Source organism: Amyelois transitella, chromosome Z (assembly GCF_032362555.1).
Source record: "Amyelois transitella isolate CPQ chromosome Z, ilAmyTran1.1, whole genome shotgun sequence".
Taxonomy (NCBI): domain Eukaryota; kingdom Metazoa; phylum Arthropoda; class Insecta; order Lepidoptera; family Pyralidae; genus Amyelois; species Amyelois transitella.
In genome coordinates, this window is record NC_083535.1 from 3273383 (window position 1) to 3299977 (window position 26595).

At 34.5% G+C, this 26595-nt stretch overlaps 2 protein-coding genes across 2 annotated transcripts in view; one reads left to right on the forward strand and one right to left on the reverse strand.

Moving 5' to 3' along the window:
• Positions 1 to 2257: 2257 nt before the first annotated feature.
• LOC106130625 (E3 ubiquitin-protein ligase UHRF1) lies at positions 2258 to 13689 on the forward strand. The gene is made up of 16 exons (XM_013329519.2): positions 2258 to 2648; positions 3451 to 3619; positions 4132 to 4480; positions 4601 to 4741; positions 5081 to 5283; positions 5382 to 5482; positions 5750 to 5948; positions 7097 to 7185; positions 7522 to 7606; positions 7994 to 8120; positions 8500 to 8649; positions 9086 to 9224; positions 9438 to 9615; positions 10506 to 10705; positions 11108 to 11206; positions 11428 to 13689. The coding sequence occupies exons 1-16, from the start codon at positions 2499 to 2501 to the stop codon at positions 11572 to 11574; spliced, it is 2526 nt and encodes an 841-aa protein (XP_013184973.1). The 5' UTR covers positions 2258 to 2498; the 3' UTR covers positions 11575 to 13689.
• A 234-nt stretch (positions 13690 to 13923) lies between these two features.
• Positions 13924 to 26595, reverse strand: part of LOC106130590 (proton-coupled amino acid transporter-like protein CG1139) — a 47597-nt gene continuing 34925 nt past the window's right edge. The window contains exons 2-8 of the mRNA XM_013329477.2: positions 23157 to 23236; positions 20827 to 20958; positions 17660 to 17932; positions 16896 to 17256; positions 16483 to 16664; positions 15969 to 16144; positions 13924 to 15620 (exon numbers count right to left, since the gene is read on the reverse strand). Of these exons, the coding sequence (XP_013184931.1) occupies positions 15331 to 15620; positions 15969 to 16144; positions 16483 to 16664; positions 16896 to 17256; positions 17660 to 17932; positions 20827 to 20958; positions 23157 to 23236 (1494 nt within the window). The 3' untranslated portion in view covers positions 13924 to 15330. The remainder of the gene's footprint in view (positions 15621 to 15968; positions 16145 to 16482; positions 16665 to 16895; positions 17257 to 17659; positions 17933 to 20826; positions 20959 to 23156; positions 23237 to 26595) is intronic.

The following is a 26595-nucleotide window of genomic DNA, read 5'->3' on the forward strand; positions in this document are numbered from 1 at the left end:
CAAAATGCATGCACGTCACTAGTTAACCCGTCGTTTAAGTTTACCACGATAAATGGTTTGTACCGGTACATCGGTATTACATTTGGTATTGGTACCATGATGCTATTTTTTCTTTGATTTCCTACGTAAGGGAAGACCCAAAAAAGCAAAAGCTAGCCATATAATACAATTAATGTACCTACTAAGTAATTATTTTTGTTTCAGGATCGAATGTTACTGCCAATCGCTGGAACTTCCTGCCGTGACGCCATTATGTATTGGCATCCCGATTTAACTGAGGAACATTATTGCGTTGGCGCGTTGGAATCAAAGAGTTCTGTCCATATAATGGATATAGAAGGTGACAAAACAAAACTTCTCCAGTACCTAACTGTCGAAGCAGTCTATGTATAACAAAATGCATAAAATGAAACCTCTCTCAGATTTATTACTGTTTCAAGATAGATGTAAATAGGTATCATCATAAATATTTCGTAAAACGTCAAAATCACTATTATTCTTCCTCTTGGCGTTTATCCCGTTACATCCTCAGCAATATGGAGAGGAGCTCGAGGTTCGGCTTTCACCGTGAACAATAATTACCTAAGTGAGTCTTATCTTAACATAGAGCGACTCCTGTCTGACCTCAATAAACTTTGTAGGGGAATCTAGCGCATAATGGATCAAGGGAGAAGATGCATAAGATGCATATGCCTATTTCTAAATTATCTTCTTATTGTCTTTTACAACATCTAAATATATAACATAAATACATATTGTTTTGTTTTTAGGTGAATTTTTCTGCAAAGGCGATGATTATTCCAAGCGAGAGTATTTACTTGCTTGTGAATTTTATGAGGATCAAGAGGCACCAGTGGCTGATCTGTTACAATATTACCCGGATCCAGATCCTGAACTACTTCCTAACTTATATAAATTAAAGTAACCGCCCAAAGTTACAGATTTCACAGTTATTTTTTAATCCCAGTTGTGTTTTTTCAAGCTGTTTGATAATTTTTGTTAAAAAATCTGTTAATTATTTGACAACAAAATAGGCTTTTTAGATAGAATGTTAAGATGAGCGTTGGTGGTCGAATCAGTAGACAAGAATACATGATGCGCATAAAAGCACAGGTTCAAATCTGACTTCAGCCATGTACCATGTACCAATAACTATTTTCGAATGTATGTAGAGTAAATTAGGTTATAATACCAGTATTTTTGGGTACCGGTACACGGTGGTATCATAATGCGGTTAGTATCGTTACTATACGAATTTGTTATTTTGTCATTATTTACAAAAATGAGCAAAGGCATGGTCTAATAATGGAACAGATACCTAAATAAGGTACCGGTACTTTTAAGGTACAGTACCAATACTCATCTGAAATAGGCACAGACCTAGGTACCGAAATGAAAATAAAAAAAGGTCAGATGGAGTCACTTCATGTCAATGTAACCCACCAAAAACAGGATCCAATCAAGGGCGTCCCGTCTCAGGGCTCCCATCTCTAGGATGTAATATATTGAAGTGTGCAGTGATTGTATATACAAGTATGACTATTTAAAATGAAAATTTAAATGTGTTTTTGATACCTACTCAAAAAATTGAGCTTCGATTGGGAAACATTCTCAAACTGTCTACCACTTTATAATGTTCTGGGTTCACGGCCAACTCTTCTGCCCTAAACTATCAAACTCTGGTCTACCAGACCGCAGACAAAACTACAATAGACATAATTTTAAGAAAAAAAGTTCTATACTAGCCTTATCATAAAAGTAAATGGCGGACTTAAAGATTCAACATTTTCTACTCATAAAAATGAGATTTATTTATAACGAAAGATATTCTATATAATGTATATCTGAGAGTATGGTCACAACCGAGCCCCGAGCCCACTACGGTATTTTCTAAATCGTTTGGTATTTTTATTTAATCATTTTTCTATAATAGGTACCAAACGTGAAATCTCAAACCCAGAAATAATTTAACTAATCCAATTTAGGATCATGATCAATGGCGTGGGCGCACCAGTAGCCGAATTTTAGTTTAAGCAGTTCAAAAATTTTAAGCGAAACGTCGTTTCGTAAGTTATAAGAAACTTACGTATTTTTAAAGCTAGTTGGACACACAACTTCCAGTGAACTAGGCTGTATCAAATACACAACATTACCAAGTTCTTACGCCTTGTTAGTACAATTGTCTTTGACGAAAAAAAAAACAATAAAAAACGTTAATGTCAGAATTACGTCGCGCCTTTTTTAATGTCAAAGCAGTCGTCAAATCAAAATAAATTTCAAACGATTTATTTACAGAATATTTTTTCTTACAAAGTAGAGTTCTCGTGGTCATTTACATGCGTTTTGAATTAAATATTTGTTTCTATACACATATAGAGCATATGTCAGTGGCTGGCTATTAACATTTTACCGATTTATCATAGTCGTACCAAGAAGTAAGACAAAAGAGATATGTTGATGCTCTAGTCAGTTTTAAAACCAAAAGTTTTATTGCCAAGATGCATGTTCGCGTTAGGTTTTTCGGCAAACCAGATACTATTGTTGTTGTTGAATCTAAGTTGACAAAAATCGACCAGTTTCGCCGTATTATAAAAGAAAAATTTGATGTGGAACCAAAACTACAAAGGTTGTTCTACGGGGGGAAATTGGTAAGTCTAAAAGAATTACTACGTTCTTTAGAATCAAAGTTTACCTTTTCCTAAAAATTACTCTGCTTAGCCACAAAAAATAATGTAAGATCAGATACAGAGATCTGAAGGGAATCCCGATAAAATGCGCGATACGCATGGAGCTAAATCTTACCTCAGTAATGTGCATAATGACTTGTGTTTGAGTTACATGTGCATAGGAAGAATACACATATCTAAATTATAGTCATGTAAAAATATATAATAATGTCAAAATATCATTAGTCAAAAACTCCACCCCAAATCGTAACTGATGGGAAGGTACCCATAACACAGGCAGCATAATATATAAATAAAGAAGGTTGCCCATGTTTCCCCACATGCATTATTTGCATGTGGGGAAACATGGGCAACCTTCTTAATTCGGAAAATAATCAAACCCACCCCTTACCTATGTTTATTAATTTGAGTGCTTACTAAAGCTCTTATGGTGAGGGAACCTGCACATTTATTCCTAATAAAAGAATACAAGTCTAACATACAGTTACAAAAAATATTGGCACATACAATTCCCATGGATTGACACTCCAATGCCTGTATGGACACTGTATTAAAGTACTGCACATGGAGCAATAGAAATACCAACTGCACTGTAGATAGTTGGTTTTTCTATTGCTCCAAATGCAAAAGATGCAATCATGCCCCAGGTACAGCTTTGGTATTTTGAGATATTTTGAGATAAAGCAGATTTTTGTTGTTTTATTGACCTGAATCTGACCCATGCAAAATTAAGATTACATCATAATTATATTTAATATTTCAGCTAGAAAATGGTTACACTTTCCATGACTACAACATCAAGCTCAATGATGTTATACAACTCATGGTTAAAGTACAACCGCAAGAAAGCTTAGAGAAACCTGTGGTTGAAAAAGCTAAAGAGGAAAATGATGAAGATCCCACCAAAGCAGAAGATACAATTGTTTATGCAGGTGTGTTGCTTAGTTGGTAGAGATCCCACGAGTGATGTGTAGGCATAAAATATATCCATGTTACATACCCATGTTATAGTAGATTTTTTGTTTTTGAGATAAGGACTTCATGCAAAAGATGTACATAATGCAAGACATAAACTTAATAAGTATTGATCTTATAGTTAAAGTATTCCATATACTGATAACTAAAAGATATAATCCTGAATCTGAAACCTGAAAGAATGCATCAGTGAACAAATTAAGATCAATTAGTGACAGGTTGCTTTGCTGGCCTATCTCTTAAAGAATCCTAAGCGTAATAGTCTATCCCTTTGTTGTCTCTTACAATCTGCATGGTAGCAGAAGAAGCTGGTACACACTAAATCTCGAATGATTTTAATTACAAAGTTCATTATTAATGTTTACAACACCATATTTATAACTGACTTCAACAACAACTTATGGAAGATGTGTTAACAATTGTAAAAAGAAACTTAAAAACTAAATTAATTCCCTATATTTTTGTATAGATGCTGAGAGTTCTCTATATGCTGTGGGTGACTTAGTAGATATGAGAGATATGGAACAGGGAGCGTGGTTTGAAGGGAAAATTGTTAGGATCGTGAGAGATCCCAAAGCCCCATCTACTGAGATGGGAGAGGAGAATACTGACACTAAGGAACCAGAAGATAAACAAGAGGATTCAGAAAATAATCCTCCAGAAACTGATGAAAACAGTCCAAAATCCAAAAAGAAGGGTATAGCTAAATATTTTTCTAAATCACCCAAAACCAAGAAGAAATCAAATGAGAATACTAATAAAAGTAGCAATAAAATTGAGGATTCTTGTTTACTTTTCAAAGTAGATTTAGATGCAGAGTAAGTAAATTTTTTTTATTATGGCCAGTTTCAGTCAATGTAGTCCTTTTTGGATTGACAACAACTCAGTATAATCTTGCGAGAAAAAATTAACATAATCTTAATATTTTTTCTGTGAAGGGACAATGGTACTGGATACTACTGCAAATTAAAAGATATCAGACCTCGAGCAAGGACCATTATAGACATAAAGGACCTGAAAGTTGGACAAAAAGTAATGCTTAATCACAATACAGAAGATATTTCCGAAAAAGGATATTGGTATGTTATGTGTTATTACTTTTTATTATACTGTGAGTTTGAAACCAAATAATCTTAGGCCGTGTAGTGCCGGCAGAGAAGAATAGCACCACCCTATATCTTCCTTTGGGCATCGTAAGAGGCGATTAATGGATTAAGCGGGAGGTGGGCAGCAACTCCTCCTGATCCGACAACATAGTCAACAATCAATAGACACTATGGACACCAACTCGCTTGCCCATCGTGGTGACTATGGGTAAAATCCCCTTATTTCTAGAGCAGTGGAACTTTAGGAGCCATTAAGGTAATCTTATAACAAATTATTGACAATGTGAGGATAATATTGTGTAATAATTACAGGTATGATTTCAAGATTGATGAAATTAAGAAACAAAGAACAAATTATGAATTAGTAGGAACTATTTACCTTGGACCTGATGCTGTGCCACAGAATGACACAAAAGTGAAGGTTAATGACAAGATATTTGCTATCGAAGAAGTAGTACCAATGGCGGAAAGGACAAAAGAGTATCAAAAGTTAATGATTTCACCTCCTGACAAAAGTAAGACTTTCAATATCATCACATCACTTTTAAAAAATAGCAATGAAAATAAAAAAATAATAACAATGCTTTTTCTTAATTTTTACTTATTCTTTTAGGAGCTTTGCCACTGGATTGTTTGACGTGTCGAGACGACGAAGACGCACCTTGTCGCGATTGCGGATGCTATGAATGTTCTGGAAAGGAAAACCCTGAAAAAGTAAGTCAATTTGGAAATTGATTTTGATAAGTTATATTTTAGAATAGCATGCAGTCATTCACATTAGACTCAAATTTTCAGTCTTACCATCGAGTCTCGTGCACAGGAACATGTCAAAATGAAATTTGACTCATAGCTGTAAGGTTTCCAAAGAAAGAAAAAAATAACGTAAAAAATAGTATAAACTTTAACTTTGTATCTAAAAAAATCATTTCTGTTTATAATATTAGTATGAGTGCAATTTAATTTAAACATTTGTCTTTACAGATAGTATTATGTGACGAATGCAATCACGGCTATCATATGGGCTGCCTCAAACCAGCGCTTAAGGAACTGCCTGAGGATGACTGGTACTGTCCCTCGTGCAAGCGGGACACCAAGGAGGTGATTGCTCCAGGGGCAGCCAAGCAAACCAAGAAGAGTAACGCTTCTAAAAAAGACTGGGGCCGAGGAATGGCATGTGTTGGTGAGACCATTTGATTATTATTACTAACTAACTAGTCACCCGCCCCGTTTTTTTTTTTGATGTTGCAATGCTGATGTTATGTACTCTATCTATTAAAACAACCCGCAACAAAATAGTTTTAAAAAGATTTGAGCAAACATATAGACAGACTACATAATGAAGCGATTTTTTTTTAATACTTTGTAGTGACTAGCGATCATGACAGGAGTAGCTGTTCGCACGTTCAAGATTTTGTGTTGTTTTGTATGTAAACATTATTAAATACCAGTGACAAGTGCATCAAAATCCGAAAGCTTAGGAAAAGACAGAGGCTAAATGCGAGTTTTTTTTTTGTATAAAAAGTAGTGATAATATCTATGAGAATGCATTTTGCGAGATTTTTAAGTGTTTATCACTCAGTAGAGTTATGCAAACCTTAAGACTGCGAAATATGTTGAATAAAAATGTTGCTGCAATGTGCGAAAGTACAGACATTATTGCCAGTATTAAGAATTTATGATTTTAAAATATTAGCGTGCGATATTTGTTTGTGGAAATGTATTGTTTAATGACAATGATAATTAATGTGCATCGTGTACTGGTTCAGTAATTATGTTCCGTGCGTAATTGCTTGTCATAAATCGTATTAGTGTTAAGTACCTGTACAAACATTATAAAATAAATAAATTCATAAAAGAAGAAGAAACTACTGCATCGGCGATTTTGATGACATTTATGGTATTTAACAGATAATTTTTTTTTGTTCCTGAGAATTCCCTCGGGATCAAACTCCCAGTCTAGTCAATAGAAAGAAAGAAAGTCAGATAATATATTAATAAATGAACGTCCAAACATAAATTATTTTTATAGATCGCAAATACGTTTAAGCTATATTATAGTGTGGTAACTATTGACGATAATTAGTGTTGTGAGATAGTTAATGTTATAACATAGACATACATAAAAACACGTCTATATTGCTTACGGGGTAAGTAGGGCCAATAGTCTCGAAGCGACTGAAAGGCCATACGGCTTAATGACATAATTGAATTAAATAGGACAGGTTGCTAGCCCATTGTGTATAAGAAAAACCTTGAAACCCTTCTGTTGCGATTTAAAACCTTATAGCCTAAGTAAATTTTTTTGACCAACCTTAATGTTGTGTCCAGGTAAAACAAAAACGTGTGCTATGCCGCCCAACCACTTTGGCCCGATACCCGGCATCGAAGTGGGTATGTGCTGGAGATTCCGAATACAGGTAAGGAATTCATATATAATATAATAATTATTCTAATTAAATTGTTTGGGATGTGAATGATTTTTTAATCAAATCGATTGAATCGATTTTTGTTAAAAATTTATCATTTTTAACAAAAATATTTCTTTAAAATTAAAAGTGCAGTTAATTTAAAGTTAAGTTTTTTAATATTTCCCTGCTACTTCCTACGTTATAAACATATTATTACATTACATAGTTTATAGGCTTAGTTACTTAACTTGATGTAATTTAAACAGCGTAAAAATTTTAATATTGTTGTACATAAAAAAAATCTTATAAATAAGTATATATCTACATGTATTTTCCATGTTATAGCTGTCGGAGACAGGTGTTCATCGACCTCCAGTGTCGGGAATCCACGGCCGTGATGTGGAGGGAGCCTACAGCATAGTTCTTTCAGGTATCCACTTGTTATTATTCTACCGCAAATATCACGTCTGAAACCCTTACGGGTTAGACGCCTTCCACTACACTCTTGTATTATTCCAAAGGTGACCTTTTAGACATTGCATTAACATTTAGTTTTTACCTTTTGTTAACAGTTTTATTAAGAGTGTGCACAAGCAACCAACAATTTTGAAAATACTCATAGACTATCTGGCTATCTATGAGTTATAACACATACACACATTTGATGTCTTTATCCGTTATGAATAAGACAGAGCCAATATTCTTATTTAATACATTACTGTAATTAGTCTTATGACAGGAAAGATTCAGATATAGTAATAAGTATCAGTATATAGTGACAAGGTAACATTAGTTACGTTTTCCTAATTATGAACAGGCGGCTACGAAGACGACGTAGACAACGGCAATGAGTTCACTTACACGGGCAGCGGCGGACGAGACCTCTCCGGGAACAAGCGCACTGCCGAGCAGTCGTGCGACCAGACTCTCACCAGGGAGAACAAGTGAGTGGCATGTTATAATTACTTAGTCCATTTGGTTTTGAATTTGAGGAGATACTGAAATACTGTGCGGATGTTACGTAACGAGTGAGAAAACTTAACCAAGAATAATGAGATTTCTTTTTTTTTTTTCGGTTAGGGCTGTGAAATAACAAAGAATGCTAAGTTAGGCTTGCTTGAAAATATTAATGAATGTCTGTGAAGGAAAAGTATCGTGCATCGTAGTATACTGGCAAATGGATGTAGTCTCTGCATACCAAGCCTAGCTCACACACGTGTTATATCTTTCGTATATAAATGTGTAAGTCGAAGTACTTACCGGATCCCGCAAAGAAATTGATGGGCGGGTTTTATATAGGGTAAATTAACTGAAAAATTTCAGGGCATTGGCACGAAATTGCGCGGTGAAACAGATCACCGAAGAGGGGGGAGACGCGGGTGAAAACTGGCGAAACGGCAAACCAGTGCGAGTTGTACGCTCCTATAAAATGCTTAAGCATTTCCCCAAGTACGCGCCTAAAGAAGGAATCAGGTAAGTTGGCATGTGAACGTAAGAGATATCATGTCATCGATGTGTTTTGGACAGAGATAAAACAGATGCCAGTTCCGTATAATTTCCTATTTTTTTGTTTTAATTTTTGGGTTAGGGGAAAACGTAATAAAGAGATTCATGTGTGCTGTGTAGGTTCCCGCACTTTACCATACATATCGTAAAAGGCGACTAAGACAACATTAAGCTATACAGCTGAACGTGGCTTTTGTGTTTTTTCAATACTGTCGGTTCTGTCTATCCTGCAAGAGTCACAATCACAATTTTATACCTTCTAGAACATACATACTGTTCTGTGAACATAACAATAAAATTGTAATCGGTTGTGTGTATAAAATGTGAAATTGTGATGGTGATCATTGATCTGTACGATTAAGCTTAGAATTTCCTGTTGTCTCAACGTTTATGTGTATTTCAGATACGACGGAATCTACAAAGTAGTGAAATATTATCCCGAGAAAGGTCTATCAGGTTATAGAGTTTGGAAGTACTTGCTACGACGCGACGACCCCAATCCGGCGCCGTGGGAGCCGGGGGCGAAGGAATTCTCTATTATTGTGAGTATTAATACAGATTTTTATTTACTGAACATGTATGATATAACGAAGTAGATGTTGTGACTAAAGTCGAAGATTTTTGTTTACTTAACAATCCATCCTTTGGGAAGATATGGGGGTTCTATTCAAAAGTGGCGGAAACCACACGGCAATTATAAACGTGGTATTACCGTGTCTATCTAACATTGATCGACCATTGTTATTCTGTTGTAGTATCCTGACGGTTACCTAGAAGCGGAGGCAGAAAAGAAGGCGCTAAAGGAGAAATCCAACAAGAATACAAAAGTGAGCAAGAAGCGGGCCTTGAGGGAAAGCAACCGTTCAGAATCTGAGGACGAAGTGTCACCGCCCTCTAAAAAACAGAAAACTGATGTAAAGAAAAAAGGGAAACGTAAGTATAATAACATATAATAGTTGTAAAGCGTGAACCTTTAAGAGTGAAGATGGAAATGAAAGAAAGTTGCGTGATATTATAGGAATGTGTATTAAGCGCACACAAGGTACAAGTTACAAAAAACGATGAAGTATATAAGATTGATAGTGGTTAGCGTTAGCGGGTGATAGGCAAGCGCGACGCGGGTTATGCGTAAGGCTGTCTTTGGCGCACTGCGGAGCTTAGCGTTCCCGTCTTGCCGGCGAGAGGTTTTGGTCGCGGCGCCCGCGCACTGTCCGTTACCCATCGTCATAAGTTATATATTTAATATTAATATAATTTTCACGTCAAAATGAAAAATTATATATTATTAAATATGTTCAAAGTTATATTATGCCGTGTGGTTCCCGGCACCATTATAAAAAAGAATAGGACCCCTCCCACTCTTTCCCATGGATATCTTGAAAGGCTACTAAGGGATAGGCTAATAAACTTAAGATTCTTCTAGGCGATGTGCTACCAACCTGTCACTATTTGAATCTCAATTCTATTTTTAAGCCAAGCAGCTGAATCAGGTCTTTTTGAAACTGTTAGCTCTGTCTTCCCCACGAAAGATATAGACATGATTATATGTACGTATGTTCAACAATAATACACGGTTAAGCTGCAAAAACCACACGTGTTTAGTAAAAAGAACTTCGAAAATAATGTGTGGAAAAATATTTCATGAAAACGCCTTTACAACATCCAATATGGATAAGGTTGCTCTTCAGGTCAGATTTGAGTAGCTTTGGGTAAAACTCAATGTTCCTAAGCCAAGATCACAGTTACAGACAGGACGAGTCTGATCCCCAGTGTGGTTAGGACATTATTGGCAGTGATACTCAATAATATTCAATTATTTTCAGCGTCTAAAAACAAAAGCATAACAGAGAGCCCTTCAGCAAAGATTCCTAGCATGTTCACGAAGAGTCCAAAACCCAAAGAGAAGAAACCTAAGGAAGGTGACTCGTTGAGTGCAGAGGAAAAAGAGGCTATAAAGGCGGACTCGCTAAATAATAAGCTTTGGACCGAGTGCCTTCAAGTGTTGGAGACGGGTGGCAAACGGGTGAGATAGAATTAAAACTTTACATAAATAGTTTAGTTAATATATATTTTTTTAAATACACTCGAATTGAACTCCTCCTTTTTTGAAATGGTTAATAATTCCAAGATGTGGTAATAGGTGTAAACCAAACTGATAGAGTTAGGCAAGTGATTTTCGTTTTAATGCTCATGGAAACTTCCTACGCTAGGAAGTAATTCTTTATATAGGCAACAATAAATTCCTAGTCTAGTTTTAAGTTCAGACTATTCTGGGATTTGCGATTTTTGTAAACGCATGATTAATTGATCAACTAACGACTTAAAGCGTTATCTCATATATATCCCAGGACTATACTGTAACAAATAAATCAAAACTGTATCAAATTAATCTATGTGTAAACAAGTGTTTGTTAATTTGTTAAAGGAATTCGTGGAGCATATAACGCAAGTTTTCCTGTGCATCATCTGCCAAGAAGTAACTGCCACTCCGGTCACCACGCCGTGCTTACATAATTTCTGCTTAGTGAGTATCACAATTCTATATATATGTAATATCTATTTATCATAATCATCTAATAAATAAATAAATAAATAAAATATCAAAAATTCGAAATATTTGTAAATTGTATTAATGCAAATTTTATATCTTTGTAACATACAAGTTTTACATTATTATTCTTATTTTTTTTTATTTTCAATTTCTAAAGCTATCCTAAACTAACTCTCATTTGTTTACCTTCGCAGGCGTGTATAAAGCTGGCGTTCAAATCGACCGGGTCTCGGAACTGCCCGTGTTGTCGGAGCAAACTCGACCAGTACGACCCCGAGCCCAACACAGAGCTCAGAACGGCGCTCCAGACCGTCATGCCGGGCTACGACGCTGGCCGGTAACTATGACACCAACATTAGATATGAACAAAATTTTAGAATTTCACAATGGCTTGGCCATATAATTCCGAACAATATATGATTATAAATATGGTTGTCTTCACCATCAGTCACCATAGCATTTTCCATCTCGTTTAACAGCTTTACAACGGCGTCACATCATTCCTATAGCTCCACTCCCTATTGAATATTAATGAGTATTACATATAAATAAACTGCTGTGCGGATTTAAAAGCAAATTTTCCTATTTCAATATTTAACAAAAAAATAAATAAAAGCAATATCGGTCACGTCGATTGTATTGGTATAATCATGAAATTGTCCATATTTATTTGTTGTTAATTTACAAGTCTTGTTGTCAGAACAAATGAGCCTTTTTAATTGCACTATATAAGTCCCTTCATAATATCAATAGTTCAATATCCGCATAGATTAATGTAAACTTTAAGCATTATGAAATATTCCTGTAGCTCACCAATTAATGGATTATAACAGAATGTACTTGCCAAATAACCTTTTGATAATGATGTTAATACCTGATTAATGTAATGATAATGTTAACACAAATTTTTAATTTATATTATTTTTTTACTATTGACTTATAATAAAACAGTCAAATTGTTCTGATATAGTTTAATTGTGATTTTAACGTTTTGTATATTATTATTCGTTTTAAACATTCCGATGGCCACTTTCAAACTAACAATATGTTGTATAGTACAAATAAGATTTTAAGTATTTTGTTTTTAAATCATGATAGGGATTATCATTAGGAGATATGGCAGATATGATGGCTGTATTTATGCCCGTGTTATATTTTACTAAGCTTGAACATATTTTATCTTTATCTGAATTACGCGGGATATTATAAGTTGCAGGTCCCTATAAGATTTTTTTATATAGTAATATCATATAATTAAGGTGTCGAATTTTTACTATTATTGCTATCAGTTTTGGTTGGTAGTATGTATTTAATTATAAGTTAATCGGGTATTATTTTAGCTTACTATGTGTCAAACTTTGAAGTTTGCTTTTAAGTAAGTATTTTATTATGATAGATAAATTAATATCATTAGTTTGGGAGGTAGTTATGTGTGAGTCTACTCAATGTCCTTTATTCATCGGGAGGTAACTATGAACTGAACTGCGACTGTAGATACAGATAAATGGCCTTCTTTATTAAAGTTACCACGTTACCCAACGCTAGTTACAAGATACTCATAAATATAACCAAAGAATTCAAAATTAACACCCTTGATTCTTTTAATTTATTTCAATTTCGGTTGTTTCTTTGTGACTTAAAGAACCGGTTAAATTCACTTCTCACGTATGACTTTATTTACATAAAAATACTATCTCTGTTTTCAACTTAAAACAATTATGACGTCATAGTTTTACCGACCCATAGCTATTTAAATCAATAATAAAATAGTTCGTTTAGGGCTACAGTTATCCATTGAACTAAATAAAAATACAATACGAATAACGAACTTAGTGAATCGACTTGTTAAAATAAGCTTATAGTTATACATTCATTCATTGCATTCTTGTAACCTCTATCCTTATTTTGATAAAATTTAACTGTTATATGGCATTTATTTATTTTTTTCAATTTCATTCAAGTTTAATTTTATTATATCTGTTCATTCTTCTTATACTGAGGTGAATAGAGGCTGGTACTCATTGCTTTTTAACCATTGCCCTGTTTCTATACTTTGAGATCGGATATTTTGACGTATTTTTTAGTATTGGCCTACAATTAAAATCACTTTTATGTCGAAAAACAAATCAAACTCTTATTGAAAGACTTTTTTCATAATAATCATTTCGGTATCACAGACACTTTTTATGAAGCAAATAGTTTACTAATCTGATTAATTGTAAATTTTATTTTGTTTGAATTCTGGCGTTAAGAACCTGCGAAATTTTGAGGCTAAAATTTTCATCGGGCGTCCAATGTATTCGATCTCTGATTGTAACGACGCGTTATTTTTTGTGCTAAAATAATGTTTGCTCAGAACATTTTAATGTTTTCAAGTTGAACGTACCTCAAGTTATTATTTAATTTAAGACTTCCCGATAATTATGTTGATTTTATAATAAACTTGTTTTAAATTATACTTTGCTTTTTTATGATTAAACTGCCCTTTATGTTTTGTCAAAATGATATTAAGTCACTCTTAGTTAGTGTTATTTGTGTATGTAATTAATGATGATAATACCTACTGTGTTTATAATACAATTTCCAAGTTTTAACACTGTAATAATGGTAAGTATTAAATAGGTAATTAGGTATCAGGTAATAAGTATCGCTGCTTGATATCCAATTGACAGGTTAATAAAACTACGTGATAATAATTTATAACTTATTTATTTTATCGGGATTCGTCCCCAAAATATCGCTCTGAGCACAATATCACTGACGTGTGAAACACATCGTACAATATATATCTATAACACAAAACAAAAAATGACCTAATAAATATTTAATATTTTATAAACTATCAAACATCACAGATTGCGTCAATAAAAATTATGACCGGATTATCCGATTTAGCTAAGATTTTTCATGCACAGTATCTAATAAAAATATGTGTAATTTTCAGTAATAACAATCCAATATATTCAACATGCTTCTCAACATTTTATTGTGAGTCAGGTGGCACGAGTCTACAATACATCTACAATGGTATAAATGACTATGCTATGACTACTGACAAATATGATAGAAAACAGGAAGAATATGAAATATAAGAAGTATATGAAAAATATGTAAATTCAATAAAATAAAACAGAAAAATAGCAAAATTGATAAACATATAAAATATCAACCGTCTTCAAAAAGGAGGAAGTTGTTAATTCTTTGAAATATATTTTTTAATAATAGAAAATATATAACAAACTGCAAGAACAAACTGGCAGCTTAAACTTATAATGTACTTAATTTGTTCTATTAAATAATAAATTTATATCTTTAAATGGCTAATTTGTCATTGCAATTAAACAATATTTTTGTACATTCAATTTCCGGTCACAAAATAATAAATACAATACAGTTAGGTAACACCACATCGCGAGGTCAAAGTATATAAAAAAAAGAAACTAGTATTTGTTTACTCTCTTATCCTTGTAAAGTTTATTATGGTAATCTGAATTAAATCTATTTCAATCTATTGTTTAGTTTTTTTTTAATTTGCATAGTTGTATCAGTCTATTTTGTACATCAATGAGAATAATTTACTTACATACAAATAAACGGATTTATAGACCGTCATCAATCGACTTTCGAGCCTGCTCAGTTGTACTTATTTATACTTAAACTAACAAAATGCCATACTTCACTCGTTATAGAATCTCACTGTCATAGGATATCTAGGTAAATATTTACCCACTTACATTCTATAGGTACGATAGATGATATAATACTAAATAGCTCGCTTCAAGTGAGCGCCTGCGCACAAGAAGCACTGCTCGTGTGGTGGCTCTGACGGGTGGATTCAAAATGTGACATCGTCTAATCTATAAACAACTTAATAATCTACATTCAAATAAGGAGTCAACATTTAACAGTTTATATTCTCTTACACTATACGGTTGCTATGGAAAATGTCTAAAAATGATAAACTTAAATAAAACAAAAATATCATCTAATAATAGCTAATGTACTTACGTTCGAACCGTCTTCTAAATAGGGCGTTGACAGCCCTGCAAGATGGCACTTTTACTTATAGCTATGTTCACTACAGCTCGATACGAGTGTCAGTGTGCAGGGATCGTACTGTTGAAGGCGGCGACTGTGGGTTCTTCCGAAAATTTCTTGACGATTTCTTCAAGCGACGTGTAGGTGCCTACTACGAGTCCTAGGACGCCGAACAGCACAACGAACGCGTTCTTGACGATCATGCGGATGCGTTCGGACCTCGAGACGTAGTACCAGTAGGTGCAGCTCTGAATGATGGCGGGGAAGGCCAGGCCGAGCGCAGAGAGGCACAGCGCTCCGAAAAGGGAGATAAAGAGGTCGAGCGCCGGAACTGCTGCTGCCAGACCGTCTGCAGAAAAACGGGTACGCTATTTCTATACTTTGATTAACATGGCCTACATTTGACATGCTGACAAAAGTAACAGGTGTAGTTTAAGTGTAGTACTTAAACTACACCTCAGCATTTTTCCAGTATTTTTTGCGTAAACGAGAAGTAATCATCCTTCCAGTATTACAATCTTTACTTTTTTCTAAAACTTATGGAGAATTATTTTTATTATATATTTCTATATATAAGCTGTCCCGGTAAACGTTGAATATAATAGAAGTGTGAAGTGAAGGAAGCAAGAGGTCTTTAGATACAGCTGTATGTATGTAATGTTTGCTACGACATGACTTTAAATTGCCGTATACTTACAAGTGATAAGAACTATGATGGTCCTGAGCAGATACTCCCAAAAGATGCGCCGCTTGTTGTTGTGGATCCGGGAGCTGATGTACTCGTTCCACAGAATGTCTATGGCCACGTAGCAGGCCAGCCCGTGCGTGATGAAGATCGCGAATGCTAGCAGACACTGCACTACGCTAGCCAATCTGCCAAATAAACGAGCTTATATTTTCCTCTTACCTACGTAGATATATATTGTAATATTAATTATGAGGATACATTATATTAAGTTTATGTTTTTATGTATGTATGTATGTTATCTAAGCCAAATATGAAGAAATAGGGGGACCTTTGCCCTGCATTGGGAGAAGTTTGAAGAAGGAGAGTTTTTTTATATACAAATAAATATTTTCTTTTATACATACATACGTTACGTCTATATCCCATGTGGGGTAGACAGAGCCAACAGTCTTGAATAGACTGAAAGGCCACGTTTAGCTTTTTAATTTTAATCATTTCATAATATTTGAAAAGTGTAACTTACATTTCCGTATCGGACGGCAAATTGAGCGTGATGCTGCCTTCCGCGTCGGCGCCATATTGCATGTACCCGAACAGGCCCATTCCCACGTACAATAGTATGATTGTGATCATAGCGCGGTTCAGCACGCCGAACTTGCCAACGAAGTCTTTGGGTGTCCTCATTTCATTCTCTAATGGTAATATCTGAAAAGTAGGAACTAATTAATGAACTGATATTATAAAATAATTATATTTTTACCACATTTCTCAACACTCACTCTCATTGCACGTTTTTGCGTCAAATAAACAAGCCTGTTATCATAATTTTATTTTAATCCAACTTATTTTTAAACAAAAATTTTAAAGAATTTATGTTCATTATCCCGAAACATTTAGATACCACATCGACAAAATATGATAGTATTTAGTACCCACCACTCCTATAGCTTCCAATGCGAACAGTACAGTCCCGAAGAAAAGCGGGAAGTCTTTTAATTTCCCCACCGGCTCCTTTCCTTCAAAGGTCGGCGTCACTCTGAATATGTAGTAGAGGATCATTCCAAAACTGACTATAGTTATAGCGTTGGCGATGGCGGAGAAAGGAGCCAGGTATTTGAGGTCTCGGACCCAGTTGATGAGAATCAGCGGTATGAGGATGATGGACATCACGTGGATGAGCTCCATGTGGATGCCAAACTGCTTCTCTAAAACGTTGTTTATATTTTCCGACACGAACACGACGTAGACACAACATGTCCCAATCTGGTAGACTAGGAGGAACGCGTTAACAATGTGCCTGAAATCAAAAAAGAAATTAAGTTGAAAAAGTGCGAAGCGAACAATATAATAAAGAAAAAGGCCAAGAAAGGGTAATGTTTCCGACGCCAAAATAAGAAAGATGCAATGGCCCACATCTTCTTCAATTTATTAGCCCTTCATTTTAATTTGAGATTTAATAAGATATTTCGTAAGATAAAACTAAGATAATATGCACTTTCACCTAGTGCAGCAGTTCATATAAGGTCAAGCTGGGTTTATTACCCCTGTCACCAAGCTACGGAGGCATTCTGCAATAGCTTCGCTTAACTTCCTGATTGACATTTTGGGTTATGGGCATAGGTCGATGACGTGTTCCTCCCTTGAAGGGACACAACTTAAGCTGGCTCAAGTTTAAGGGTCAGAGAGGTCTAAATACTTACGCTGCGTATGGCGCGCAGGCCTTGCACCACTCCGGGCCTTCCGAGAGCGCGGCCTCCGCCGCAGCCGTATACGTCATCGACGGTACTTTCCGCCGCTTGCACAAAGTATAACACGAGTCCAGCAGCACGTGAATGCAGTACGTGCACAGAACTCCTATGAACACCGTCCCTATCACGCCTATCACGTAGCCGGAGTGGAGGAACGCTCGCGGCATCGCCAGGATGCCTGTTCCGAGGCTGCCCTTCAGGAGGTGAAGAAGGGTTTCTATGTTCCTGTGGAATAAAAAGGATTTGATTTAGTTTAAGTCGACTCTGTCAGATTACCTTTCGGAGTTATGAGTTTATCGAATGCATGTTATCGGGATGCTAAGTAAACAATATGGATTTTAGCTTTATGGATAAGTCAATTTTTTATATTCAGCTCATTTACATATTGAGTTTCAAATTCGGTTCTCATTATGTACTCTTATACATACATATTTGTGTTACTTTCCTTAGGTTACAAAACTTGAACGAGTCGCCGAATTTACTGAAACGGCCTTCAGTGCTCTGTAGTACTTTAAATATTCTTATGAACGTGTTACATACACGTATGTCACAATATGATAAATCTTAATAATTTATCTAAATCGTGTGCTTTACATTCACATCACAAATGGTGTACCAACCAGGATTTTCCTGTGTTTATTTCCTTCTACGGCCCAGGTAGCTCTCGCTTCTTGACTATTCCAATTAGGGTTCCAAACGTTACAGTTACCGTGCGGGTTTTCCAAAACTAGCTTATAAATTTATGGCAAACTGGTTTCGGCCCGCGGCTTCGCTCATGTTTACATTATAGCCCTTATTTATATACTACTAACCTTTAATAATTAAAATAGCAAAAGCCCCGGGTGGCAAACTATACGAAAATAATTTAAACAAGAACGCCTTATTCTTCATACAAGTACCAATCTGTATATTTTCTGCACTTGTACTTGTATCTAGAACAAAGCATATCCGCTTTTTAGTAGGATACTGTGCGACGACCTTCCTGCAGATTAAAACAGCAACCAACAGTGAATCACGTACTTAACATTCTTGATATGACTACGACTGCTTCCTGACTTCACTTCCATCTAGCTAACCGAGGCCTTTTCCTACTGCATCGATATTCACTTCAGATTGGCGTTACCTTTCCCATAATGATCTCAAGATTCTTGTAACACTCATTTATTCGTACAATAAAAATATGCTGAGTAATTTTTACACAATATAAAACTAAAGACAACAAAATGAGCACATGTTAGTGTCTATGGGTATGTTAATATTCCTGTATTAAAGTTAGTTTTATCATCTTTTAATAAACATTTTTATTATAACATGTCTTAGTTTATATTTAAATTGTAATTTCTGAGTTAATCGGTTAATTTAAAAAGTAATTTTAAATGCAATTTCATTATGTTTGAATTAGTTGCAGAGTCGGTTTGGCCGTCTTGATTTAATCAAGTGGAATACTTAATTTTAATGATTTCTGATATTTTTTTTCTTTGTACTGCTACGATAAAATAAGACAATTGAATTCATAATTCTTTATAGTCAAATTCATTCTATAAATCTATTTTTTACTCTTTCTGTTATGTGAGATAAAAAATAAAAATTCGACTATTGTTAAAATCTTTTGACGTGAAATGTCCAGCTGACGAGTTGAATAAAGGGCCTTGAACAAACAAGTATATTATTCAGTAAACGCCAATCGCTTAGCAGTAAGCCTGCCCCGCCGATCAGATATGAATAATTGAATTTGTAAACTATGAATTTCGTTGCAATTTTTCTAATAATAGAATTATATTTCTTACATTACATTACATTACATACATTATTATCAATCCTAAAATATTTGCTTTAGGATTTACAAAACTTTTGCAGGGTGCTCCAATCCTATGAAGCCTAGCTTTCGTATTAAATTTCATCAAAATCAGTCAAGAAGTTTTCTAGTTTCCACAAAACAAGTACATGTATATATCTGTTTTCACCAATTTTATAGGGGTTTCAGCTCCGAATTCGGAAAATTTACATTATTTACTGTCTTACATTCTCGAATCGCGAAAAATTACATTTACTATCGATTATTGCGACAGAAATTCACGCGATCCTTAATTTTAACTTTGGAATTTCGAAATAAGCTTACTTGGTATCTTGAATGCAATACCTCCATTTTACGTACCTACGTAATAAATAGTATTGCCCGGTCATTGACCGCTCAATTTAGGTTTTGCTAAACAGATTCTCTAATCAACGATGCCCACAGCAATGTGAAATTCTTTATTTTTAATTCAATTTATATGGATGAGTCACATATATGATTTTATTTAAAAATTATGATATTACGTTATTTAAAAATAATTCTTATCATAATCAGATCAATCAGATATTATAGTTGTAACCAAAAAAAAACATACGAATTTTGGTGATAATTTGAGTTTTAATTATTGTTAATTCTAAATAATGTACCTAGCTGCAAAAATTTAAGAAAATAAAGATTATGTATCGTTTATTTAAAAACGTAAGTTTGTTTATTAGTAGTACCTAAATATCTAATAATAGAATTCCAATTATTCCCTAAATCTCCTGCGTTTTTGTTATTTAAGGCAACAAGTTAAAAATAATTACGAAAAAGTGTTATTACCTACGATCATTATTAATACGTACAAAAATATTTCAATATTGAAAACCCGTTATATACAATACAATAGTTTTACTGTGAGTCATGCCAAAACGGTGTCATTGAGAGTAATTAATTAAATAATAAAGAATAATGAATAATCTGTTGTTGTTTTTAAATCTAGCATTGTCTGTTATAAAATTAGTTCTAAGAAAGTGTAAATTTTAATGTTATCATTGATGAATTAGTTTTTCCGTGGGATTTTTTTATGAATCGGCGAAAACCTTCGACCAAATTACTGTTCTTATGTACCATTTAATTTTGTCTCAGCATCGTAAAAGTCATACCTATATATATATACACCTTTTTACCTAAACCAAAGTTGGAATTGCAAAATGAGCGCTATAAACGAGTAGCGTTACTGATTTTCATACAATCTTTATGTATGCTCTCAAGACTTAAACTCCAGCCATATTTTAAGTTTATCAGTTTGACTGTTATAAACATAATAATATGCGACACTTACGTAGTGGGATGGTCGACGACTCTGTTCTCGTAGGGCTCATACTCCTCGCTCTCCTGGCCGTCCTTATTCATGCTGATGAGGAAGATACCCTTGTCACCCCCCGGCGTCTTGTCATCCTTCACTGGCGACAGGCTGTAAATAGAAAAGATACCCATTTAAAAACATTGAGTGATAAATGGTGTTCCTCAGATTAGGGAACCTACACATTAAGGCAAATGGGTGTGTAGTAATTACATAGATTCTAAGTTGCTCTTACGGCGAGGAAACCTGCAGATTTAGACGACGGGTAGCCAGGATCTAATGTAGGTTAGATCCCCGTGCAAAGGCTTAGGAGGTAAGACGGGAGTCGCCTCGTGTAAAAACTTTACCCTTAGATATGCTAATAATTATGAGAATTTTTTGGCGAAAATTAGTCCCTTTTATATAATTATTATCCTGAAAGAACTATGCTAAGAAATATGTTTTCATTGAAAATTTGATATCCACTCAATAATATAAAGTAAGTACCTAGGTACCCAACAACACTTTCCCCTGTACATTTCGTGTTCGGTTAATTAATTAAGTAAATGGGAAGTTGATTGCTACTTGTGATGACGTCAAATAGTCATGCTTGACGTCACCGAACGTTGGACAAAGCATGATGTCTTAAAGTTTTCTTTGAGTACTATTTACTAGTGTTATACTCAACTCAGGTTGACATCAGCGACAGTAACATCCATTACGATAATCCTAACCTATGTATCTTTAGCCAAAAATAGTAAATTTATTATTGGTGACCTTGACACGACATCACAACATTGGTAATTGTTATTACGTAATAAAAAGTAGGTCTATACGAATTAGTTTCATTATCACTCAAACGCGCACTCGACTCTTAAGACGTTTCATTTTGGGTGGTAACTATATATAATGGCAGACTGTTCTGTCAGCCTGTTCGGAGCTGCCTGCAGAATTGCACTACCCCATGTGTGCATGTAAGTGGGTAGCAACCCCATTGCTAGGTAACCGCGGGTTGCCAACCTCTATTGATTCTTATATAAATTTGATTATAATTGCACAATGTCTCCATTGTTGGAGGTGAAAAACGTCAGAATAGGAAAGAAGGCTGGTGTGAAATTAAATCACTTGGAAATAGAAGGAAATTACACGTTCGGTATATCTTACGAATATTTTATTCAGCTGGAAAAGTGTTTCATGCTGATTTTAATACTTTTTTATACTTACAGTGTAACCTTTTTTTTCTTTACGAAAATTGAATGGTACAACAATTTATCTTAATGTACGTTTCGTCACACTTTAGTGAATATATGGGATAATTTACATAAATTGATCAAGTGCCGTGTAGTTCCCAGCACCAATTTTTAAAAGAATAGTACCATTCCATCTCTATCTCATTAATGGCGTAAAAGGCTTATAAAGGGATTCTTCTGTTAGGTTTCAAATCTAAATTCTATCATTAAGCCTATTAGCTGAACATGACCTATCAGTCTTGCAAGACTGCCGGCTCTGCCTACCCCGCAAGGGATATAAACGTGATAATATGAATGAATTGATCAAGTTTCATGGTACATAAAAAGACAATTTATGTATGTAGGTACAAAATTTATATAAAGTCCTGTCTTCCTTATTTCATATAAGAGTATTGCACATCATTTGTGCTAAGGAAGTCCATCTAATAAAATTCAGTAACTGTAACTTGTACTATATAATTGTGTAATATTTATACTTTTTTTGGTGTTGATTTATTATATATTGTCCACGTTTGCAATAATAAATGGTACAATAGGATATTAATTGTTGACGTCAATGGCTGTGAGTCGGAACTAGGAAGTGATTCAGGTGGTGGAGGTGTTTGCTACTTCCAAAAGTATCGTCATATACGAGTTCATATGTTTGATTGTATTAGCAATTTTATATGGCCCATTAAACTAACAGGGACAGAATTATGAATAATACTTTACATAGGAAACGGATAGGACGCGTTTTTTTCTTCTATAGCTTAACCCTATAGGACCAGTTTATTTCTTGTCTAGCTTACATTAAAATGCGGAGGTCAGATGACAGAAATTCCGTGTACGAGTAACTTCATCAAATAACCTAAGGTTACTTTGTGCCGTTTGGTTTCTTGATGTCGTAAAAGGCGACTAAAGCAACAACTAAGTATATTCATCTTGTGTAACTTTTACCATGATCCAATATGGTTTAGATTTCCATGCAAACTTTGCGGACGACAGATGGAATTCTCTTTCGGATAAAAACCTGACTTACCCAATCCAGGATTATGGTTGAAAGTTGTCAAAGGTCTTTTGTCGTTTTGACACAATACATACCTTTGTGGTGCAAAGTCGTCTGGCTCGAATGAAGGGTTTACCATTGGCCCACTCTGTCTGCGCTTCCATTCTGCTGCTTCCTGCAAATAAAAAAAAAAAATTATTACATTAAGTACCTACATGAACGCAAAGACATTTTTTTATATTCTATGATTTGATGACTTTATTCAACCATACAGCGTGTCCTTTTAGGCTTTTCTAGACTGTTGACTGTCTCCCCCGCAGAGGCTATAGACGTGATTAAATGTATGTATATATTAAGGGTGCGTTTCCAATTTCAGTTTTTATTGTTCTACGTAGAAATTTTTAGGGCCGACGAAGGAGACCTATGTCCTGCAGTGGATTTTTCTTTTTTTCTAAGAATTATATCTCATATTTTATTACCACTGTAGTTTTAGAAGTAGTGCATACATACATACATAAAATCACGCCTCTTTCCTGGAGGGGTAGGCAGAGACTACATATTTCCACTTGCCACGATTTCTGCATACTTCCTTCGCTTCATCCACATTCATAACTCTCTTAGAAGTAACTTAACTTAAAAGTAGAAAAAAAACAAAAACCAGAAAGAGAACAGAGAATATTATGTATTAATGTTATAGTGTTTTAATAGTGTAAGTAGGTTTTCGGCACTTAAGAGCTGTTAAAAGCTAATTGGCTGTGGCTACCCTGAAAGGGTTATAGACTATATTGTATATATGTAAATGAGCCTTATATGGTGAAATGATGCTTTTTATACCACGCAATTTAAGGAAAAGTTATACTATTACTATCTGTGAACTTTATATCCGTGGTTGCCCGATGCCTAACTAGCAGTCGACGCAGATTTTTGTGACTCCTACCCTACATAGATCCTTATTTTAATTTTTGTTTTATATACGCTCGCTATCTTGCTTTATTTGTGTTTATTGTAAGTTTCTCAGTAAGTGAATTGTAATTAACAATTTATGAGGAAATAAAGTTCTTTAAACTATTGTTTACATTGACAAAAACAACAACAAAAATTTTAAACAAATCGACATGAAAACTAACTCAATCAAATAAGCTTTGATGTTTATAATACTATAGATTTATTAATGTAATATAAATTTGGAGCAATGCATGAATCACACGTTGAAAATCATCACTACATAGTATAAAACAAAGTCGCCCATTTTGTCTGTAGTCCCTTCGTATGCATAAAACTTTAAAACTACGCAACGGATTTTGATGCGGTTTTCACTAATAGAAAGAGTATTTTCTCCGACAGGTTTTTATATATAATTGAAATACATTGAAACTATATTAGCTGAGTTATAGCGATTTATGTCCAAGAAGTCCGAAAAAAAATCTAATTGAAGATTGCATTTGTGCGTGCGCCGCTTATACCGTTGGATACAAGTAAGAACAATGTATAGCAAAAACATTGGTCTTTATTAGTTCTACAAAAAAGTCCGCGATGACATATATCCAGCTTTTTTATTTAAGTCACAAAAACTACTTTTCTGTATTAAAAAAACATTTAATTCGTTGGGTGATGTTTAACTGGTGATATAACCAATAATACATATATCCTTATCAAAATAAGTAAGTTCATCATCACGAGCATTTAATTTAGATTATTTTTGCAGTTTACAGTGTGTTATTTAGACATATCCCTAACATCCCTAACATTTTAATATTTTAAACGCGGTTAAGGGAAAGAGAAGTTATTGTGAATTGAAAATTAGTATCCAATATGTGTTGGTGCGTTGACTGTATTTGTCGAAGTAGCGGGATACACGCAAACGAAGTTGCGCGGGTCAGCTAGTGTTATATATAACTGAGATCATGATACAATAAGCAAGAGGAAAGTTGCCAAATATTATCATTGCAATTTTGCGATACCGTGGGTATATCTTACACAATATGTGCCTAGTAATTAAAGCCATTTCATAGTTAATCACAGCATCATTAAAAAAATTAAGTAATAAATTTGGAATATTTCTTTTAGATGATAGGCCAACAACCTGTTACAATTTGAATCTTTATTTCATCATTAAGCTATATAGCTAAACGTGGCGTTTTTCTTTTTAAGGCTGTTTGGTCAGTCTATCCCATAAGGGATAAATACGTGATTATATGTATGAATGCAGAAAACTGTCAAAATATTGTGGTCCTTCTTTAGTAATTAGACACTGAATTTCTCTATCACTGTCTGAGTGAGTTCATGGTTTGCATCCATACACTAGACTGTTCTGTCTGTGACTGTATGTTCATACACCAGTTAGACCAGGACTAAATTTGCGTCCTAACCTACCTAGAAATACAAACCTATCAATATCTATATTAAAATTGTGGCAATACACAATTGGAACACAAATAAGTTGGCTGTGTTATGAGAAAGTTATTTTAGTCTATGATGTAGGCATGTTGTTTATTATTATTTTAGTTTATATTTGACAATGCCCTAGGTCATGTCAGAAAATGACTGAGCACACATGGTCGTGTCGTGCATGTGACTTCTGCATATAATTAGATATGCATCACAGGATAGGGCAAAATCTTATTTCACTCAGATTTTTGTTTCACCAGGATATACCTAAGTCACAACACGCCAATCAAGGCGAGGTAGCATAGAAACTCTTGAGTCCACCGTTCATAGCATACTTTTGACTAAACTACTGGTAGATAATGTATGTAATTATTTAGCACGTATACCTAAGTATTTGTTTTGGCACAGTTCATACCACGGTCTACAAGATCTTTTAGTCCTCAGCCTAATTGAACGACCCTTTGAACCTAAAACGAAGAAGTCAGATACAATGTATAAGTTTTAATCTGAAGTAATTTTGAAGTCAATAAGCGATATATTGTAAGGAGTGTTTAGAATAAAGAATACGAATTTACCTAATGAAGTTCGACGGCGATAGACCTCAAAGGGAAGGGTGATTTGCAAATTGATTAAACCACTTCACAATGGCTCAAGTAGGATGTGAATTGTGAAGAATCAGGGTTATACAGTACCAGCTGACGGTTGGTAATTGAGACATCTTGTGTTATGCAGGAAGGCGCTTGTTAGTTCGAGGAACTGCTGAAAATAGACCGCTGGTACTAAGTTAGTCTGGGCTGGAAATGGCAAAATCTCCAAAGCGAAAATGATGCCATGACACACCGATCTGGGTCCTAAGTTTGATTAGTTTAGTATTAGTAAATAAGAAAATCAGTGGGAAAAAAAACATTCTTCTTAATTTAAATAAGTTAATTAACCTACCACTACCACATTATGTAACTTTTTATTTACAAAGTACCTAAGACTTTTATTTAAGATGATAATGAAAAATTCATAAACATAAATAAACACCTAATTCAGTCATGTTTACAAATATTCGCGTATCAAATATAACAAGAAAAACAATTCTTGGAAAGATTGTACTACCTGTCTTTAATGTTGAATTATTCATAGGAACAAGTATTCCAT